General features: G+C 48.3%; 1 protein-coding gene across 2 annotated transcripts in view; it reads right to left on the minus strand.

Annotated features, from left to right (window-relative positions):
• The window catches only part of LOC142560412 (uncharacterized), a 398,440-nt gene that overhangs the window by 12,598 nt on the left and 362,471 nt on the right, over window positions 1–23,371 (minus strand). For both annotated transcript variants that reach the window (XM_075672505.1, XM_075672506.1), the window contains one exon: window positions 2,567–2,627. In XM_075672505.1, coding sequence (XP_075528620.1) covers window positions 2,567–2,627 — 61 coding nt within the window. The remainder of the gene's footprint in view (window positions 1–2,566; window positions 2,628–23,371) is intronic.

Below are 23,371 nucleotides of genomic sequence, written 5' to 3' on the forward strand. Positions count from 1 at the left end.
TCCATACTCAAGGAGGAATGGCGCAAACGAACAGAGACTGCCCTTGTCCGTGCTTCTACCTCGTCCCAGTTCGTTTGTGCCATTCTTCCTCAAATACTTTAAAGCGGACACGACAAATATTTCCCACAACAGTCAAAAACGCACCCTTCACCCCGTTTACGTCAGCTCTGCAAATGTTTCATTCGGAAAATGTTCTTTCGGTTTAAAAACCATATGTTTTACTTTATCTTGTCTGATTTAAATGCTCCATCGGGTACAATATACAAAATTGCACGCATAATCTTTTTTTTTCTTTTTTTGCAGAGCTGGGGATATGTAAGTTCAACGTTTATCATGTTTTAAAATTTCGCTGCCTTCTGCAAGATCTTCAAATCGTCAGAACACGATTCTGAGACCCACCGGGCGCTAGAAGCAGGCTCTCAATTTGTAACGCAACGCATGTTATCCAAACGGCTTGAGCGGCTGCATGGTATGAACACTTCTGTATTCCTCTATGGTGAAAATTCAAATCGCAAGTTCGGGCGGGACCAGCCGCTGTGGGTGCAGGTTCCAGACGAAAGATGGCGCTATGTGACCACGCTCTGTGAATGTTCCTTCCACGAGTCGCTCGCCTGCCGCTTTAAGGGAGAGTCGCCTTCGTGGACTTATTTTTATATCTTGCTTCCTAAGATTCATTTTCCGGTCAAGGGACTCTAAGGTGCCGACCTTCCACAATTCCTTGTATACTGTCACGGGTCTTGCTTTTTTTTTGCCGGTAACCGTGTATCGCCGGATTATCACTATCATCCAAGTTACCGTTCGGCGCAAAACGCGCCTACTTTGTCCGAAATTTCGTAGATGTTGTCGATTCTACAGCGAAAGAGCCTTGTCTAATCTGATTGCGGGCTAAACACGAATTCTCACCGCTATCGTTGTGCTTTGAGTGTTGCTTGTGTACGTATTTGTTTTCTTTTTTAACGGGGTAATAATTGCAGGGAGGGGGAATATTTCCGACCAATGGCAATGCTTGCTTCATCGCCATCAAAACCCGGTGAAATACTGCAGCATTTGCGGTCTGTTTGGAGGGAGATTTCGCTCGACAGCTCCTATATTATTGTAAAGAGGAGAAATCTCTGCTTTTTGAGGGCTGTAAACTCTGTAAAAAAAAAGACATAGCGCAGCACTGCGAACTGCAATATGTAGTCCATTTGAAAAAAAAAAAGATCTAATGAATTACGCAGTTTGTGAATATCAGTTTTAGGAAGCTAACGTAATTGGCTTCATAATTTTATGTAAATTGTCGATGAATGTGTTGATTGTTTGCGATTAAGTGACATACTTGTAAGAACACTAAAACAATCTGCGAGGTTTGTCTTCCTCTTTTCTGAGTTTGTGGAGTTGTGAACGCGTTTGCTTTGTATTTATTTATCTATTTTCACGAATCTTTGAAGAAACATTGAAACCTCAAATAGATATAGGCTTTCAACGGCAGCTGGAATTACTTTTCTCAAACTAGGCTATTTGAATTCTCACCACAACAGTACTGTGTATATAAAATCCCAAAACAATTTTTTTTTTCGCATTTCCTTTTGCCCGCTCGTGCTTCCAATGTAGGGGTCACTGCCCCGTCAAGCCACTCGCGGCAGCAGCTTCTGTGGCCGTCTCTGTCCTTGCGTTGTTTCAATGAAATACAAACTTATTTACATTTATTAATTATTTAAAATTCATGTGCGGGCTCTGTCGATGTTCATTAGGAGAATGTTGGGCCGTGCATGTAATTAACGATATGGCTCAAACTATCCTAAGCCCGTTAAGTTATACATGCGCAGATGGAGGACTGCGTTTTCTTTGTTTGTTTATTGCTTTCAAAATTCAGGACGCACAGTCAGTATTTCAGTACAGTATTTAAAGTTTTACCAATCAGCAGAAACCTAGTGTGCTATATAGCATTTGGATTACAGTGACCACAAGAAATTCAAAACAGTTCCGAAAACACGTTAATTCACTCAAGTTTATAGTACACGAACGCTTTTGTGTAAATTGATGTCACGTTATAGGCTTGCAATAACATATAAAAACACAACACGGGAAATTTAGGCTTGCTTGCATAATTAGCTTACGTTTCCGCAACAAGACGGTCACACTCACCCTGGCTTGATGAGCGATAAAAGATCTTAAAACAAAAAGGCCGGTGCTGTCACCGCTTCGAAGTTTTCCCTCAGCACGCACTGACGTCACGAATTTAACAGCGTCTAATTGGGGTGTAGCTGATGACAGAGAACGACGAAGTACACAGCATTTTAAAAGACCCAAAAACTGAAGCTGACAAGTTTCTAAGACTTTTCTTGCGCCAACACGGCTCAAATATGAGAAAATGCTTTGGAAGCTGTGACGTCAAACTGACGTCACGGAGCTGAGATTACGACGCAAAACGTTAAGGGAAAAAAAACAGAGTTCGGCCTTACCTCTGTGAGCAATAATAAACATTCCTTCTTGCCAAACATATGCAAATAAAATTTAGAGAAAATATTTACAGAGTTTAAACTCTTTCAGCGTTTATTTTTAACGTCCCTTTAAGACTACCCACCTCGACGGCTGCAGGCCGGCGCCGTCCTTTGAGTTCGATGTCCACAACTTCACGAGCGGATCTGCGTCAGAAAGAGGCAGGGACACGCGTAAGGTGCGATGGAACGAAGTATTTCCGTGCAACTTCAATACTCCGAACAGAATAGCCGGTCATGCAACGAATACGTAAGACTTGATGCCGCACGACGCCATGTCGGCGAAGTTGAACTCGGAGAGGTGGATACTGGAGCCAGCTAATGAAGCAACAGAGGTCAAAATGAAACATTCGGCCAGGAAGGATATAGTTTTGCTTGAGCACATCAGGGAAAGTAATTCTCCGACCGCCGAAGCTCGCTGAAATCTTAATTATGTCTAGAAAGAAAAAGGACGTTCAACTTACGAGGTCACAAAGCATGCGCTACACTCAGTGCCGCTGACAGCACGTCACGGCCTAGCTTAACCTGACCTAGCCTATCCTAACCTAACCAAACCATACTTCACCTAACTTTATGTAACCTAACTTTAGCTGAACATTACCTAGCCTTACCTCATCTAACGTATTAGGTTAGGTTAGGTTAGGCAAGGTAAGCCTAGCCTAGCCTACCTAGCCTATAGCCTGCCTATTACGCTATGGGCTTCACAGTACATGGCGTGCAAGCACTTGTTTGAACTCGAAGGTCATTTTTATGGCTAAGATAAACAAACATGTATTTAAACCATTGCTTGCTGGAACGATTCAGTGATTTGGATGAAAACAAAAAAAAAAGCTGTCACTTAATTTGGTTCGTCACCTCGATACGGCGTATTATTTAACAATACAAAATCATAGAAAGTAAGAAAGTAAAGTTACTACAGCACTGTAGGAGTTTCTCGACATATGTGGAGGAGTTAGTGAGCTTAAGCAACAATAAAATGATGGAAACAAAATTAAAGGTCTTTTCCCAGGAAATACGTAAAACTGCACGTATGTACAATTAAATACAAAAAAAAATCACGAGAACGAAATACTAGGTCAGTCCTAGAGTATATGCGTAAATGCACTCAAAGTTGGACAAAAGTAATGATAGCACCGAATGAAGTTAAACAACGAAAGCGAGAACAAAACAACATTTGGATTAATAAAATATGGAGGTTGCGAGTTGCTGCAAGCTACGTAAACAAGAGTTACGTTTCAATACAATAAGTGGTACAATCTGTAATCGAATCGGTAATAGCACAATTGGTAATGGAATACAAAGCACACACAAGCGATAAATGTTGCACTTGTCATAGAAACAGTGACTTTGGAATGCTTCCGAGTACTGCGCAATTAATCAAAAAAGGGAAGAAGTATTCAGGTGAAAGCGGGCCTTGTCAACCTGGTGGGCAAAGTTTGTTCCCAAAACCGGAACATAAACAGGCTTTACACAGCAATAGAAATATTTAACCAGTTACACGCAAGTCAGCTGCATTAAGTAGTGTCCTGATAAGAGGGGGGAGAATGTGCAAAATAGTCCAAGTCGGAAACGAAAGCAATGATTACGAGTGAATTTATTGTCAAAACTTGAGAGAGCAGAGAGGCACACAGTAAGATTATACACAAAGTAAAAAAAAAATTGAATGATAGGCTCCCATTCGCCAGCGTCTAGCCCCCCCCCCCCCCCCCCCAAAAAAAAAAAAAGGTTTAGAAAGTGAAGAGTACGACAAGATGCATGTAACGTGCACGAAAATACGCTTTCTCAATTTGAAGTGAAGGCAGTGGCCATCCGTTTCTCACGAGAATCCAAGAAAGAAACACTCGAGATTTACCGTTGCAGCTCTACAAACGAGACTCTATAGGGTGCTGCCGGAATACTGACAGAATACTTACGCGCACCAACACGACCGTGAAGCAAGTATACATTGAAACGTAACCAAGCACTTGTAGCAGCACCGACGTCGAGGAAGATGAGGAGAACGGCAGCTGGCTAGGGACATTGGACTGTTTAGGATACAAGACAAGACAGGCCATTGCCTAGGAAGCGAAAGGGCGCGCGTGGCTCAGAATTCACACGCGGTCGGCGCGAGGGCCGGTAGATTGATTCGCCGAGGAATGACCGTTAGCTAGAGCCTTCTGCTCAGTAAAAACATGCTCCTGTTTATTGTGGCTCATCGTCATCACTGATTTTGCACAGCCACGTACTCTTCAGTACACACAAAGGAACCTGGAAGCTTTCTTAACTTTTGTAAGGCTTCCGCGTACGCGAAATTCGAATTACCTCTTAAATGTAACTCTTAAATATACCTCTTAAGTATTAACTCTTAAATGTCAGCTCTGAAAAATCAGAGGACACCTAATCATTTCTTATGAGTTGTGAATGCGAAAGCGTTATTGCCCAATTGAACGCAGCTGAGCGGTCCTTCAAATTTTGAACTCCTCGTGGGCAAGCGAGCGCGTTGAGACGATTGGCGCGTTTTGATTTGGCCTTACCGAGGCTCAGTTAGAACGCAGGCGAAAGCTACTGCGGACAAGTAGCGGACGAATAACACAGGCTTCTGAGAGCGACAGTGACCTGGCGTCGCGGCAATGCCCTCTCCCCTTACGCAACCCCTGACGCGCTATCGCGTCAGCTATCGCTATCGTTCCCTTTCGCATTCTCTGCTTCGTCAAGGCGCGCCCGTGAGGTGGCGCCGCAGCCAATGGGAATCTACCTTCCGTTTCGCTGCTACAGACGACCGACGATGGCTTTTTCGCTCGCTCAATGGGTCATTTGAGGCTCTCGCATCAAAAATTTGCGCGTTACATTCTCTGGGGATGGCGTTTATGACAGCCCTGCAGCTATGCAGTGCTTCAGGAAGTGGTCGAGTATGCCTGATAGTCACGCAAGCGACGCCGCAGCTAGTCGTCGAACCATTTGAGCGCCGCTGAAAGCAAAACGTTCAACACGAATGCCGTAAACCGTCGAGCAGTTGCTGACCCGTCACACGCCGAGCTGCAGACAACTCAGAGTTATTTCTTAGGGGGAGGGTAACGTGGCAGTTATTTTCTTCTGCAACAAGTATATCATTTTGTTTAGCTTGTATAGCCGGAACCGAAGGCACGCATTCTCACATGCCGGAACTTACAGAAAGTTTTACCACCGATGACGGAATGTCGCGGTCACCGAGAAATGAGCTCGGGCGGTTTCGGCGAAAACCGTACAACCGTGCAAGCGCAAATGAGAACAGACAGTCGAGAATCGGCACGAGGCACTAAAAACAGGCCGGACACGCATTCCATTCGGTGCAGCGTAACTACAGTCGGAACAACTGCGCGCGTTCTCGGCGAACTCTGAGAACGAAGTTGCCGGTAAGCTACAGCGCTCGCGAGTGGAGAAGCATTTCGGCCCATAAAATAACCACAGACAAATCGTCGTTTGCGACCGTTACACGAACTATCACAACGCGAACGCTGCGGGAGAGAGTGTTTTTTTTACGGGCACGCCACGTTAACCGGTGCATGGGGTATCCATGCTCGAAGAGCAGTGTACAGAGTGGCAAAGAAGATGCGTTGAGACTGTGAGGTAGGGAGAGCGAGTGAGGGGGGAAGCATGTGACACTGCTAGAGAGATGAAACACATAAACGAATGGACGGACGGAGCGACACGAAGGGGCGGACTGCGTGACGCCAAGTTATTCGCCTTTTTTGACGGCCGAACCAACACCCCGAGGAGCTTCCATACCACACGACCCCCACCCCCTTTTTCGCATGCTGGACATCTACAAGCGACGGCTGCTCGCAGGCACGTCCAACGTGCCCCCCTCTGGGAGCTGCAGCGGCCATCGAAGAGCATTTTTTCTCCAAATTCGCCGCCCGTCGGACGCTAAACGACCGGAGCAATTTCGGGCAGCAATGTGAACGGAGGGTGGGAAAGGAGGAAGCGGCAGAAAAGGAGAACGGCACAGTGGCGGGAGCTCATCACGATGCAGCCGAAACAAAAGAAACGGAGAAAGAACGTTAGAGGTACATAACTGTACACTACGACGAAATCCCCCTTGCACTCTCGGCGACACGCGCTAAATCATCGGTCAGTGAGCAAGGGTTGCATTCCGAAGAGTACTTTGGCATAGTTACGCGTTCGCGCGGGCTCGACTTCATTTCTGCTACCGCCTTTCCTGAGATCGACGAGAAATATGCGAGCGAGAAGGATAAAGAGAGACAGAAACGATCACGTGAAGAGGGAAGGCGCTTTTGAAACCACTCGCGATAAATCGCGTGCCTTCGTGGTCGCACCATGGGTTATACACAGTGCAGAACTTTTCGCAGTCGTAATTGTGCGCTCTGAGAGATTCGCGGCAACCTTAACGTTAAGCGTTTAACGACAACCTTAAGGAGGCCTCAAACAGCTGACAACGTAGCATAGAAAAGACCTCGACGGACTTCAATCTCCTAACTTTACCCGCCGTGGTTACTCAGTGGCTATGGTTTTGGGCTGCTGAGCACGAGGTCGCGGGATCGAATCCCGGCCCCGGCGGCCATATTTCTATGGGGGCGAAATGCGAAAACACCCGTGTACTTAGATTTAGGTGCACGTTAAAAAGCTCCAGGTGGTCGAAATTTCCGGAGCCCTCCACTACGGCGTGCCTCATAATCAGACAGTGGTTTTGGCACGTAAAACCCCATAATTTGATCTTGTAACTCTGTCATAGTTCATTCGTGTTGGTTGGCAGCGCTTCGTGATTCAAGGCTACACGCTGGTTTCCTGCGCATTGCAAAGCTCTCGATCTGCTTCTGATCACGCTTTAATAAATACGTATGGCTGTATCAGTGGCGTAGCCAGAAATTTCGTTCGGGAGGGGTTCACATTTGAGTTCGGCTTCCTCCTTATAGAATTTGTCGAGGGATCAAATACATGAATAACTGCATTGCCAAAGATGCTGCAAACGAATTCTTGAACGCTAAGCACTGCCAAGACAAGTTAAATACGAATTTTTTTTATAGAAGAATATACTAGTATGTCCCAAAAATTGCGCGAGAAATAACTGATATCAATGCTTCCATGGTGTTTTTTTGTCAATTTATTAAGTAAAGAACATATCACACGAACTTGTGACATATATCAGTTCGAAACCAGCAAAACAGTGCATGCTGCTCATATAAATAATGTAAAGCCCATTAAATGAACAAGTTGAGGACCAATATTTTAATGCAACTTTGTTATTCAAGAACAATGTTCCCATTTTTGCACATATGCAATGGCCAGGGAAAAATATCCATGACGCTGTCCTTTGTTCCAATACATTGCGCAGGAGCAGCTGTCGTTGTTCGTGTATTGTGAGTAATTGCACCGAAATTAGAGTCTCAACAGAGAGAATATATAGAAAGCAGAAGTTCTGCAAAATTTACGGGGGCGAGCAAAATGAAAGTGAGCCAATTCGAATATATGACAAACGGAGTAATTTATTTAAAAGAAGCCTACATGAGAATTTAGACATTTGTCCCACTAACTAACGAGTCGCGTGATTCCCGCTTCGTGGAACACCTTGTGTTGTTGCTTCAAAAAGTTTGCAACTGACTATCTCACGTAATCGTCCGACACGAATCATGTTCACTTGACCTGTTTTTTCAATTGCCCCAAAATGTGGAAGTCCCAATGCCACAGGTCTGGGCTGTATGGCGGATGTTGCAGCGTTTCCCCTTTGAGCTTTGCCAGTTTTGTGTTAACCAGATCAGCGACGTGGAGACGGGCATTGTCGTGGAGCAAGACAACCTCATTCGTCAATTTTCCACGTCGTTTGTTCTTGATTGCGACACGGAGCCGATCCGGCGCTTCACAATACCGAAAACGATTCATAATCTATCCAGGTTTAGCAAATTCGATCAGTAATTGCCCCTAACGATGGAAAAAGAAAGTCAACAACACTTTTCCGGCGGTAATGACGGCCTTTGCTTTCTTTGGGGGTGGTGAATTCGAATGTTTCCACTTTAAACTTTGCCGTCGTGTTTCAAGCTCGTAGTAGTGGCACCATGATTCGTGCCCATTCACAATTTCAGACAAGAAGTCGTCACTCTCAGTGTGATACCTGATCAGATGAGTCAAGGCACCGCCAAACCTCTCCGTCTTCTGGCGGCGGTTATAAATGTTGGCCAACCGTCGCGCACACAAGAGCCGATAACCTAAATGTTCATGAATTATAGTGTGAACTGCACCGTGAATGAAGTTCACACGCTCTGCCAGTTCATCTATGCTTATATTCTGTTCTTGTCTAATCAGCTAATCAACGTTTGCAATTGCGTTGGGGGGGGGGGGGGATTGCAAAGGTTGATGAGATTGCACGTTGTCATTGGCCCGGTCTTGGATCGTCTTTCCAACTTTCAAGTCCTTTTTTGAACCGTTTGCTCTAACACTTCACAGTGGCTAATGAAATGCAATGTACCACGTAAAAGGTAGCCATATAGCTAGAAATTTCTTTTGGGGAAACACCTTTCAACTGTCAAAAACCTCACGACACCACCCTGTTCAACTTTTTGAGCGCCCATTATGTCACGTAATCATGTTGAATCCAGTGTATGAAACCATTAAAAAACATGTATCCTCACACGTGCGTGTCACTTTTGTAAATGAGAGATGCCTCTTTACTACGCTCATGCCTCGCAGATAATGAACCGAACCATTATTGCGCGGGGTGGGTTGGCTCACTTTCATTTGACTCGCCCGCGTACAATAGAAATGCGAAGACACAATGGAATATACAAATGCGAAGATAGAGCTTGATAAAGGGCAAAAAAGTGTCAGTGGAAACAAACTTCACTGCACGTATACACAAAACCTCGTAACAACAAAATTAAATATACGTATAAGTCTCCAATGAATCTAGGTATATAAGAAAAAGTCATTGAATGTAATACGCCATTACAAGGCAAGTAAACATGTTGCGAAATCACAGATTCACAGATCACAGAAACCTAAGCCCCCCCTCCCTCCCTCCCTCCACTCCCTCTGATAATCGCGCGCGGCGGAAGGCGGCGCGTTTCCTCCCTGCTTTTCTCCCTTGCGCACACAAGCCACCATCGTCGGCTCACCCATGTCACCGCTACGCTTTCACTCGCACATGCAGCATGCGGCGCGCGGTGACTATGTTATCAGATGTGGACTTTGCACGAGACTTGAGGGAGACGGCGACGGCAGGAATGCGCCTGGAGTGTCCACACAATTGCTGTAGTAATAATATAATGAGAGTATCCGACACGTGAAGTTACATTACTTTCTGCAAAAGAGCAAGTAACAAAATCAAACTCTCACCACGCGAAAATTCGCTGCGCGGCAACAATGTCTTTTTCTTTCTTTGGTAGGGCGGGGGCACCTAAATGAAGAAACGCGAAGGAAAGCATGTTGACCACAATCGAATGCTACTTTGGGCACCTACCGAAGGAATATCGAAGGAAACGTGAGAAGCTTGGTCCACAGAGAACCATAGGCATACTGCTCGGTATCCAACACCCGCGAGACAAGAATTTCCGGAGAGGTTGCGCTCAAGCGAACGCGTTGCAATTCTTCGAGCCCCCACAGTGACGGCGGCGAGCGACCATTGTTTTCTTTTTCTCTCGTCTGCTAGCCATAAAGCGTCCAAAACGCTGCCAGGCGAAAATCCACTCGGCCAGAGAAAAACGAACGCGCACCAATGTGCGCCGCGCGGTGGTCGGGGCAACACGAGAGAAACGCATGCGCTCTGGCTGGCCTTGACAGCCCGCGGGCAGCGAGAACAAGAAAATTGGATAGGCTGAATGTGGGTGCTCGCGAATAAAAGTCAAAATAGAAAAATAATTGAGAACGCAGTTGCCTTTGCTGGCTTTAGTGTATTCACAGTTGGCGCAGGTGAAAAGAAACGTTGATATTCTTTTCAGTTGAATGACGGCACAAATAAACCTTCACAACGCTTCGTCTCATCAGACCTCGCTGCGAGCTTTGTCAGCTTTAGAGTAGTACACTATAGTCAACTTTGGCTTGTCTCGTTGTATGGTCCGATGCACGACTTTAGCAAAGTCTATGCAGCTTTCGCGTCTAATGTTTGTGACAACATTAAACCCACAAAGTTTCGCAATTGAAAATTTAAAGCATGTCTGGAAATGTCAATGCCCGTTTCGCATCAGAAGTTTGTAAGAACATTATAACCACAAAAGTTTCGGAATTGAAATCCATGCGCTCCGTAGATTCCGCGGTCTCCGCGAGATGCCGCGACGAGCCCGCTCGCCATCTAAACGCCCTTGAAACTTTGTGCTCGGATGTGAGTCCCGGTGCATGAGCGTTGCTACGAAATGCAGCCAGAGTTCGCAATGATCGCGCCGAAATGTCTTTTCGAGCATAAAAAAGACATCCTAGACGAAATCCGGAATAATTCCCGGCGACTGGGATCGTTTTGGTCGGCGGTGCATGACAGCACAAAAAAATTTCGGGGGGGGGGGGGGAAGGTGAAGACCCATAAGCCCCCCCCCCCTCCCTCTGGCTACGCCCCTGGGCTGTATATAAAGTTGATCAGAATGAAACACACACGAGCTTGGTGCAAGAAGTGAGTCCGTCGTATTCTAACGCGCAAGAAACTCGCACACTCTTAACAACTGAGCCCGCGACTGCGCACGATCAGTGCTCAGCAAACGCGACTCCCAAAGACGCGCAATCCCAGGTCACGTGAAGCCGCAGGCATAACGTTGACATCAGGCTCGTAAAAGGTTGGTACAGTGAATTCTCCACACTTTTCTGCATATTCAACGTCAAAAGCTGCGTAAAAAAAAAAAACGCAGGTCGTAGCGGTGTTTCGCCAATGCTGATCATTAAGGCGACTGAGCAGCCCTCATGATCGCCTCGCGGAAAAAGTAAATAATAAACGAACACACGCTGGTAAAGAAGGGTATGTAAATGAAGGACACTGTTCACTTCAACAACGAAATAAATACAAAGAAAAAACATTGTTCTGCCGCTTTTCTTTTTTATTGACCCATCTTTCTGTAAGATTCGTTCATACTCGCACGTTGAATTGCAGCGACGGACAACACGGGTGCATTCGCATGAGCTCTGCGCCCCGCACTTACAAGCGAATGCGCAAGTACGAAAACTAGAAGGGGCAGCGGACTGAAGTCGGGGGGAGGGGGAACGCTTTTACTCGGCTATGGGTCCCCGTGCGCAGCGCTCGAAAGAGTAAGCAGCGAATTTTCGCACCGTGCGTATAACGCGACTATACCGAGCTCGCCTCCGCGGACGCCCTGGGCGAGCTAGCCGTCAGGCCCAGGGGACTGCGTCCCCGGTTCACAGAAGCAGAGGGGAAGTGGGCGAGAAAGAAGAGTTTTTCCGAAGCGAACACGGGGACGCGGCCGGCGCGGTATTTCAATTTGCATAATTCGAATAATTAATGAGCTAAACGAACGGAACCAGTAAAGAAAATGTTAATTGGACCTGCGGCGAAAGGCCTCCCTCACCACCGCCTCCCACACCTTTCTCGCGCTCCTGCCTGGTCGGCATACTTGCTATGCAGATACTGTATTTGCTCCGAGCTTTTCTCTGTTCGCGCCCGCCTAGTCGATGCTCGCTCGCCTACCCCGCTTCATCTTATCAACCTGCGAGTTTAGCGGGTTATTCCGAGCCATGGCGTTGTTTTCGCTAGACAACGAAGACAACAAGCACGACTATAGCGCTGTCGTTCCACTGGCGCGTCACGTAAGAGTGGGCGACGCCGCAGAGTGCCCGCAGGCAGGATTTTCAGCGGAGCGCTCCCGCGAAAGCGCGCCAAATTGGACACGACAGGAGGGTAAGGGAGAAAAAAATGAAAGAACAAAAAAGAAAATGATCGAAGGTTACGCGGAGCTCTAGCTTTGCATCATAATTGTCATCATCATCACTATCACCGCCACCAACTCAATCATCATCATCATCATCAACAACAACATCATCATCATAATCTAGTATGTCCAATGTAGGACGAAGGCTTTTCCCGTGAGTCTACAAAAACCCCTTCCTTGTGCCAGTCGACATATATATATATATATATATATATATATATATATATATATATATATATATATATATATATATATATATATATATATATGCGCGAGCAAATTGTTCAATTTCATCACATCACCTAGTGCGCTGCCTTCCGCAACTCCGCATCACTTGGCACCAACTCGGGAAGGGAAACTCTACATGCTTTATATGCACAAAATTAAAACTCCGCAACCATTTCATGTTCAGTAACCCATACTAGACGTTCGTCATCAGGACATGCACGCTGGTAGACTATAGTATTTTACTGACACAGAAGTTGGAAGCTAAAGACAATATTTACTGCGTCGTTCTATTCGATGTGCCGCCATCGTCAAGACGACAACGTTATCGAAATTACATCGTCAGGCCACCGCCTCAGCTTCACCCTCACCATAGTTATTTTATTTTATATGTACTGCGGACAAGAGGCTCACGGAGGTAAAGCAAATATAAAGAAAAGAGCACGATGGAGAAAGCATGTGAATAAAAAAGAAAAAAGAAGCTTGAAAGTGAGAATACAATTGTCACGAAACCAAAGGACTCCAGTTAGCATTGGTGCGTAGAAAAATAAGAATGCAAAGTAGCGGGTTAAAACACTGTGATTATTGCGGCGAGTTGGTCTCATCATTAGTGGATCGACATACTTTGGCGGGTCGGGTGCTAGTTTGTTACAGAATAGTTGTCACTGAGTATGGTGAAATTCGCCCACGCCCGGTGCTCGAACTCCTCGTTACGGTGTGCTGTTGGGAGCCTGACTAACCACAGCGCTATCACGCGACTCTGGAAGGAGAAGGAGGAACGATAAGGGAGGTCACCCAGGTTGATCACGGTTGGTACCCTGAAACTAGAGAAAGGGAACTGAAAGATGAGAAGAAGGAGAGAAGCTCATCGCAGTATCCACGTATGCACACGCGCAATGAAGCGTTCGTCATTCAGTTCGCAACGAGTGGTCATTCATGCTGGTACGTCTCCACAGACGCAGCAGCGCTATTGTGGCTTTGCACATCGCGGAACTCGAGGCAACGGTCCCAAATGTTCTCGTATACAATAGGCATGTCGTCTATGCGCAGTAACGCTGTGCGAAGGGTAAGCCTCTAATCTTCGTGCGATGGGGTAGCCACGCAAGAAGTGGTATCAAGCTTCTCTTATTCAACGTGTGTTACTGCTTTCCGCAGCTCTGAATTTGTTAGCTTGTTTGGCGTTTCGTGCTCCACGCAGACTCTGAGAGTCGCGGCGCCTGTGCGCGCCTCTCGGACGCCACAATTACTATAGGGGGCAAATACACCATTGTTACTGAGTACGGTGCAATTTGCCGCTTCGCCGGTAATCAAACTCACGCCCGTCGGGTGTCTGCTGTTGAATACATCGCAAAGAAAAAGGTTATACAAAATAAAACGGCAGAAGAAACGTTTGTGTCGTGTTTTTGCTGCTGTTTTCATTCCTAACACCATACATCATACACCAACCAGACCAGCAGCAAGCTCTCCTAGAGAAGAATGTTTTTCTTGAGAAGGTGGCGGCGTTCGCTGTCAAAGCTCGCTGCCGTAGCAGAAAATAAGCCGAGCCGAAGGAATTTCTGAAGCATGCTGAGCTTTTACAATAAAAATGATAGGTATATTTGTAGATATTTTTATGTCTATTTCGAGCACATGTAGGCAGAAATAAATGGGGATCGCTGAGAGGTCCCTTCATCCGGCACTGGACAATAAAATACGCTGTTTAAAATGATGTTGAGTGCATACGCGGCGTATTTTTCGAAAATTCTTGCACTTTGTGAAATCTTCTTGATAACTTCCCCTCTCAAGATCTGAAATAGCACGCCAGACTGGCAAAACATTCCAGGTTTCACTGAGTAATTTCACCCTTCGGGCTGTCACGCAAGAAAACGCGAGCCGTAGGCAGATTTTTCATTTGCGCGGAAAACTTGAAAACCTGGCCGGGACATCGCGTATCTCCACTAAGCTCGCACGATAGGCTCGTTTGCTTGAGAGGCAACTTACACTAAATCCGCACAGCCTTCTGCACGTGTGCTTGCCTGTGCACATGCGAAAGCCTGCGCAAGTTTCGCTTTGCACAGAGTCCGCACGAGCAGTGTAACCCGAAATCTCGCGCGCCTTCCGCACGCGGGCGGAAGGCCGTGCGGATTGTGCGCAAGTCGCCCCCTTAGGCAATGAATTCGCGCATATACTACGAGCCGCGCGTGCAGTATTCGGACAAGAATATCGCGTTGCAATGACGCTTTGCATTTTTTTTTTTTTGCACTGTATATTTTCTTCATGGGCTATGAGATCGTCCAGGTTACCATACAGTAAGAACGAATATATTAGGTGGCCGATACAGCAGAGCACGGCACAATCAATTGTAGAAAACAAGGGAACGACAGAAATTGAATGGATTAGGGCAGTCGTCCTATGTACAAATACGTGCTCTTTATTCGCTAAGAACTGGTGAAATATCACTTTTAATTTACTGCGGGACGCGATGCCCCATCTTTCAAACACGATCGAACTATGCTTTGCGATCAACGGCGAAGGCGGCACAGCAAGTAAAACGCCAAGCGAGGAGCAAAAGTCGTTCGCTTAACGTGCGCAAGAACCTCGTTCCCGCATCGAGCGCCCCACGGCGGCGAAGGCATGCGAAACATGGTCGACCTCGAACGCAGCCGGACATGATGTAAAAATGGAAAAAAAAAATCTGAAAAAAAAGTAAGGCTTATTTTCGATCGACATGGTCGGCGTTCTTCTGGCACGCTTCAACGTGTATGTATAAGAGTCCCTCCCAGGCGCGCATGTACGTCTTTACGCGAAAACGTTAATGTTTTAATACCCTCGCTAATAGTTTCGGCGCGTGAATGGAAAAGTGGAAGTGGGGAAAGAAAACGAGGGTACTCGAACTTCTGGAGAGAATTAAGGCAGGGGAGAAACAACAAACATTGCCTTTGCTGCCCCCCTCTTCCTCTCCACCACCCTTCCCCAAATTTGTCCCTTGCATTCTTACATCCCCTTTCCATACTAGCCTTGCGCAAGCTTGGTCTTTACGCTAGAGAATCGGCGAGTGGAATAGGGAGATCGGGAGGAAGCGAGTCCACTTCGGCAGGCGGGCGATTCTAGCGGAAAATGCGCGGGAAAATGATGAAGAGCTGTAAAGAGAGAGCGAAAGAGTGTATCGCGGGCGGGCAGTTTGCGCGGGAAATGAAGTTTCTTGTCTTTTCTCGCGCGCTTTCCCAGAAGTGGAAGGAAGGCGGGGTCGTATATAACCGTTGCTCAACGCGCGACGCGGCGGCGGCGGCCGTGCGGTCGCCACGCGCGCTACAGCGAAGCGCGCGCTATAGCGGAGGGAAAATGCGCGCGCGGAAAAGAGCGCCCAACATCAAGTGTAGGGAGAGGAAAAAAGATGGAGACGAGCAGAATTGGAGCGTCGGGAGGGAGGGGAAGCTGTGGCGGGCGTCGGGCGCGTGGTCGTTGCAGTTGATGAAGGTAATTTGATTTGCATAATTTGCATGTCTAATGAGCCGGCAGAGCTCTTCTGGAAGTGGGGGAAGGGATATGAAGGAAAAGCGCTCGTAGTGAGCGGAATATGCAAAAGCACTTTTCAGACGTCGTTCCCTTGCACGGGCTTCTTTTTCGCACTGGCGCCCAGAGCAACATGCGTGCCTGAGCGCCAGCTATGGCGGCACGTTGGTGTATAAACTCTGTCGCTGCAGCGCGGGAAAGCGCATTATATTATACGGGGGGAAAAGAATTTCCGCGCGTGCTGCAAACACTGTTTTGGCGCGACGCGTGGGGTTGCATCGTTAGTTTCGAAGCGAGGAGACGAGAAGAAATTAGGGACGCAAGACCGGGAGGATGGGAGAGGGAAGAACGGGGAATTGAGGCAGGCGGCGGGACGTAAGGAAGACCGATGCCTAACTACGCACCCTTTGCCCAGCCTTTTGCAATCCTCTCCCCCTTTTTCCCTCCTCCTGAGGCCGCAGCGGTGTGCAGGCGAGTATATATTTGAGGGGCAACAAAGCGCTCACGGCTGATGGGAGAAACGGGTGAAGAAAAGCGGGCTCGGACTCGACGCTTTTAGGGCATCGTGTTCGGGCAGTAATTGTTCCTACTGCTATTTCCGCGGACACACGGTGTTGAGGGGCACTAAAGATCAAAATAATTGAAGCTGCACTAGCAAATTATCCTTCCACAGACACGCAAAAAGAGCATATCAAGTCTTACTGCGAGAACAGGTCCGATAAACAGAGAAGCAACAACCAAAGACGGCCGGGTGGTGAAGCCACCCGAAAGTGACTGCACCAGCTGGTCTTGACGTCACTCATTTGGACTGTGTCTGCTCCAGCCTAAGTAATCTTTCTTTTTCTTGTTCAAGATGGACTGCACTGTATTGTAAACGAGCCGAAGACCAAACCTTTACCGAGCGACAGCACGGCGCAAATACGAAAAGAAACTGAAATCCGTGACGTCGCAGTCTTGTGGCGATTCTGGATTTCGGCACGAAAAAAAAAAAGAAATATCAACCATTATTTTCTATTCTGGTGTTCAACCTATTACCGCGCAATCAATAATGAACGTTTGGAAGGATGCCTCGTCAGTCTAAACTGATCTCGCGTTTCTCTTTAGTGTCCCTTTAAGCCCGGTGGGTTAGAGGCCCAATTGAGTTACAACCCGTATTTCTTCCGCAGGTTTGACCAATCTACCATTTCTCTCTTCACATTACCAATTGAAGTGGACGATCTTAAGCAAGCGGTGAGAAATACTCGCGCCAGTTGAGTAGGAAGTGCGCGTTTATGCTACGCACGGCACGGAGGGTGTTGTGACGGCGGCCGCATATGCTAGAATCAGCGAAAACGCCACAAATTAAGTGACCCGTCGGAACGCAACGCAACTACGACTTGCCGGTCAAAAACAAGTTACACGAAGGTGAGGCACGTCATGGCATCTGACTTTGAAATAATGTAACTATGCGCCATCCAACTGTTCGGGAGAGCCAGTAACGTCGTTCTACCGTTTAGGACGCAACTAAAGAAATGCGCAGAGAATTCTGCGTCGCTTGCGTCGAGATAAAAAAAAATGTGGGTTCTTAAGTGCCAAACCCACTTTCTGATTACGAGGCACGCCGTAGTGGGGGACTGCGGAAATTTGGACCACCTGGGGTTCAGTAACGTGCAGCTAAATCTAAGTACACGTGTGGTTTTCGCATTTCGCCCCCATCGAAATGTGGCCGCCGTGGCCGGTATTCAATCCCGCGACCTCGTGCTCAGTAGTCCAACACCGTAGCCACTAAGCAACCATGGCGGGTCGCGTCGAGATCTCCAAACTGTAAACGCAAAAGCGCAAGTCCGGGAAATACAGCAGGCACGCCAACCTGACGGGCGTCCACTTTGAGACACAGCACATTGGGCAAGCGAAAGAAGCTCCGTATAACAGTCGAACGCCTTCACAACGAAGTGCCTTGGGCCTGCGAACTCCTTCGTTATACCGGTCACTTCGTAGTAAAAGTGGCCAAACCGCACCGCTTGTACAGGTCATTTCGTTGTGGAGGGGTTCGTCGCAGGGGCGTACGACTGTAGACGGTTTTGCAAACCCCGTGGCAACAGCAAGCCTTCTGTCGTGATGTGCGCAGAGTCATGCGAAGAAGAGTGGCGACAGCGCATCGGCGCCAGACGCAAGTGCTCGAACGAGTGAAAAATTAAAAGTTACCATATCGCTCCCACAAGGCGGCCCTAAAGTTCTTCTACCTCCACAGTTGTTCCAAGTTTTGTCTTCCATGCTCGACAGAGTTATGCCTCGGAATTTGGAGTGCGGTAGCCCACAATCAAATGTCACGAAAGAAAACACTGGCAGCGCACGCCTTTTATGTTAAAGCTTCTCAGACTGAATATTTAAAGTGCGCAACAATGAAACAGAAGATGGGCGCACGCAAGAGGCCGCGTTTCTACCAGACATCTCGCTTTCGCGCATACCGTTGGCCGCCAGCGTTTCTCGGTAAACATTACGGATACATAGGCTGCAGTTGCCCGGAAGCGTGAGAAGCAGTCAGGGTTCTTTGATTGCTATCGCGTTCCACTCTTAAAGGCGAAGCTTAAGCGTCCTCCAAATCTTCAGTCGCTGCCACCCGAAGAGCACGGCTCAATACATTTTTAGGGGTGTGCAAATACACGGGTGTGTGAAACTTTTGAATCACGAATCGAATAACGTCCTATTTGATTGGTTCTTTGAATCGAATAGTCAATATTCGTCAATGCGTATATTTTTTGAATACTTTTCGAATATTTCAGAACGTAAACTGCGCCAAAATAAACTTAAAATTGAAGGAAATGTGCGGCAAGCTTTCACCCCCACGAGCATAGTATAAACATAAAATATGAGAACTTGCGTAGTGGAGCAGGCTACGACACTTAAGTAGTCATACTTTACAGGCAGTACAGCAATCATTCGCTATACGCTGTACATCGTATATTTGTGACTGTGTTTAGAAATTCTCCCGGTATTGAGACGCATCTCGGCGGGGTCCACAATGCCAACAGCCTCCCGAAGATAACGCGAAACTTAACAACGTAAGTCACAAAATTGCAGCCGCAGACAAGTATGGAGGGAGCTCAGCGAGCTTTGATAAAGCGTCGTAACGACGAGCCGCACTTCGCCGCAATTTTTCACCGGTGTGTTAGGTGACATGCTCGTGCTACAACATAGTTAACATCGAAATATAAGAGAGAGAAGAACGCAGGCACCTAAACCACGTTGCTTGACTTTGGTTTCCATAAATAAGGCGACGAAAGACGACCTGCCTGCACGCCTTGTTAAGCAGCTCGGAACGCGTAGTGGGTGAGAAACGTCCGCAGAATAAAAGCAAAAGCTCGATACACCACGCGTCAGTTTCTGTCATCAAGAACAGAATGCGGGGGGGGGAAAAAAAGCAACGTAAACTTGAGGCGAGAGAGACGGGCGAAAACGAAGAACGAGGGAGAGCCGGGGCAGCTGGCGAGAATATGCGAGACTTAATTTTCGCCCACGAGAATCTGCATCTTTCGGCGAGAAGCAAAACAGGCGAACCTGCCTTAACCACGCTACAGAGGGGAACGAAGAGAAGCAAGAAGAGGCAGGGGGCGGAAGGTTTTCAAGCCGAGCCGAGCCGAGCCGGGCGAAGCGCCTCTGGAGCCTCACCCACGCACGTGTAGAGGCTCCTCCATCATCTCGCACGCATCCACAAAACTGCTCCAGCCTAACCAACCTGCCCCCTCCCCCGCCCCCTTAAAGACTGCAAAACGAAGTCAACCGAGCGAGAAAGCCACAACGCACGAAACACTCGCTCCACCCGGCTCGCGTATATGCGCTCCGAGAAGCACAGCGCGAGAGGGAGGCGTGAGTAGAACGCGAGCTCGCATATCGTTAGTTATATTTAACGATGAACTCGCCAAGCGCCCCCGCCGGCCCGTCCAACACGATGCAACTGCGCGCTAGCCGTACACAGAGCTCGCGATGCGATGGCAACTTCGCACGACGCCGTTGTTTTGCGAGTTCCGTGGTCTCTGTTTTTCTTTGCACCGTCGCTCGAGCCAAGAGCGTGCTACGGAGGCGCCCGGTTTCTAAGGGGACCGCCCCCCCCCCCCCCCCCCCAAAGAAAGGAAAAGACTGGCGGACGTGTACGCATACGACGGAGAGTTGGGGCCTATATACACTGTAAGCGGGAAGGCTTCCGGCGCTAATAGCCGTCTGGGCGCGAAGGTGATTAAATTCAGATGTTTACCGTTGGCTGCAGGCTACCGCGCCGGGAACGCGAAGGAAAGGAGTAAACGAAAACCGACCATATCTCTCTCGCTCTCGCCATCTTTAGACGGGAGGGGAACGGGCGTTTCAGGAACGGTTGGCTAAAGCCGCAAGCGCGCGCAAGGTATACGGCAAAGGATGTGTTTCGTGTTTCGTCGAGGCTCGAACGCTTGTGGCGAGAAAGCGCGCAGCGGAGCGCTGATATTTTTATTTTTGTCCCCGCGCCCAACCCATCCCTGTAACAACCGCCGTCCTCCCAGCGAGCGAAAAAGGGAAACCAAAAGGGCCACCGCCGAGGTTTAAGGTCTTCCTCAAACTTTTCTCCGCAAACACGCCGGTCGTTAAGGAGGCCTGTAATAGTATACACGGGGCCTGGCGCCGCCAGCAGGGGGCCGCAGATAACCGCGCTTTGTTCTCGTTGCTTGGTTTGTTTCTGCTCTTCAAAGCGGGAACTCGCGCTTGTCGCTTCGCCCGTCGCCTCTTTGCAGTCTTGAGCGGATAGTTTTCGCAAGAACCTCGCCAGTCCGCGTCTAATTTGTCATCGCCGTTGCGTCACGACGCCGTACCGACCGGGCGCCAGCCGGCAAGCCCGCCATTCCTTCGTTTCTTCTTTGGCGTTCGTATCTACCGGCAGCGCATCGGCACGTTCGTATCTACCGGTAGTGCATCGGCACGGCCACGTTAGGTGTGTGAGCGAATTATTAAGCTTTTTATTGCGCAAGAAGGTGAACAATGGCAACACGGTGCTACATGAGCATTAGTGCAGGTCCTTGAAAAAAATCAAGGGCGTGTGAAAGTGAATAAAAATTATTACCGCACTTGTCATTTGCGTAAAACGCATGGTTTCTGTTGGTGCAATTTTTCTCTTTTTGGAATCGTGCGTATTCCAGCTTTCATGATTTCTCCCGGTTTCCCGTGGCTCTCGTAACCCAGTTCGCGAGCTTCGTGTTTGAAATGTGGAAATCCCGAAGTATCAGAATGAAACGTCCATAGCAATGATTGCGCTTTGGCAACTGTTATTATCTGTTATGTTATGGCAAATGTTATTATTCATTGCGAACACACTCTCGCGCGTTTGGCGGTGCCCAGACAGCCAAAAAACTGACGCAGGTCAAAGTGAAATACGAATCACCCTACTGGAAGTGTTAGATGGCTATTGTTCTTTAAAAGGGCGCACAGCCACGGCAAGTACGCCTCTATAGAACGCTCTACTACTGGCCTACGAGAAATCTACACAGTATCTCGGCCAACCGAGTCTGCAGCGCTATCAAACTTTAGCGTTCACGCACCAACGCACTCTTCACACGCGTGCACGTTGCATCTAACTTTGGGTGTCATCCCTCAAGTAGCTTTACCGCGAAACTAATTCACGAGAAGAGAGCAGTATGCACTCACACTACCGTTTGTTCTTCCCGGGACGCCAGAAGAAAGGGCAGAAAGTCGGTGTCTTGCACCTTATACGCCACCGACTTCACCGAGAGCGCCGAACGGCGGCGAGAAAAACGCTGACCCCCCCCCCCCCCCCCCCCCCGACGAAGTGGCGGTCGCGAAAAATGCGCGCCCCGCCTTTTGCGCCTTCAAAACGCCGCCATGCCGTTTACGCAGTCTCTGTTCGTGCGCCCTCACGGAGCGCGCCGAGAAACGTGCCCGCTCCTTAATTAGCCAGTTTGCAGTAAAACATCCAGCGCGTCGCCACGAGCGTTTCTCTCTCTCCCCTCTCTCTCTCCTTCGTTCTTCCTCGCAAACAAATTTTCGCCGGGGTAAACAAAAGCCGAATTTGAAGGATTACACCGCCTGCAACGGCGGCGGCGGTGGCAAGCGGCCGCCCCAGAGAACCCCTCCACCCTTCCTCTCGCTTTCTGCCATGAAAACGCTTCGCTCGGCAGACCGTTTCCGCAACAAAACCTAGTCGCAGCAAAAGCGTAGCTACAGCAGACCGCGGGCACGGGTGGTGGTGGCTTCGGGTGCGGAGGTCTGGAAAAGGATGCAAGCGTGCAAGGGAGCGGGAGGGAGATGAGGAAGGGGGGACTAGGTTGGTAATGAAGTTCACGTAAATTCCTCAACACTTTCCGGGAGAAAGCCGCCGCTGCCGCCGCAGGCAGCTGGCTTTCCCGCACGGCATGACGGGCTTGAATCGCACGCACGCCACCGCGGTGGTGGCGGCGAAAAAAAAAAGAAAGCGCGCCACGCCACTTCGTGGCACGTGTGCGTCGTTCGGGCTTTTCGCAACGTCAGCGTGATTTGGTCCGTGCTGAAGTAAATGCGGAGGCAGCAATTGTATGTACGCCACGGAAAAACGTGCTAGATCGCCGCTTTCCAACATTCTTTTCTTTTTTACCCGTATCCCGTAGTTTCGCCGAATGCTGACGTTGCCGGTGGCACGAAATACAAGGCTTTCTTTTTCCGAAGAGCGTTTTTAGAGGGGATTTTGGAGTGTCAACAAAAACCTGAAAGTCCAACTTACTCGCTCTCTGTCATTTGGGTAAGAGATTACGCGCCAACTAGATACGGTGGTAACTTCTCAATGCGACAATGTTCTAAAGCAATTTACTAAAATAAAGTAAAAAAAACCCTCACCAGCAGCTGCGCTGTCATTCTAGTCCTTTTTAATGCGATCTCATTACACTCAGGCCTCACTCACTTTAGGGGTACCTATCTGAAGAAACAATACGGGCGGGCCCATACCGAAAGCAGTGCAGCCCTAGCAAAGCGTCTCAAAGCGCTGCCAAAAATGTGGGAAACCCGCACGTGACGCATGTGTTATGTGTGACTACAATCGAGCCAGATGGTATGCGTTACACAGGGCTTTCACGTGCCTGTTCTCACAGTACGCGCGTTTGAAATGCGTGAACTTGCAAATAGGGGCAATAAAGAAAAGAAAGCGATAACGAAAGAAAGCGACCACTGGGCTGCTGCTGTGTGCCATATGTAATTACAATCAAGCTACTTGATACGCGTTGCGCACGGCTTTCAGGTGCTTGTTCTCTGAATACGCGTTGAAATGCGTGAACTTGCAAATGCGGCAATAAAGAACAAAAAGGCGATCATGGCCTGATGCTCAGACCACTGGGCTGCTGCTGTGCTGGAAGG

Source organism: Dermacentor variabilis, chromosome 10 (assembly GCF_050947875.1).
Source record: "Dermacentor variabilis isolate Ectoservices chromosome 10, ASM5094787v1, whole genome shotgun sequence".
NCBI lineage: Eukaryota > Metazoa > Arthropoda > Arachnida > Ixodida > Ixodidae > Dermacentor > Dermacentor variabilis.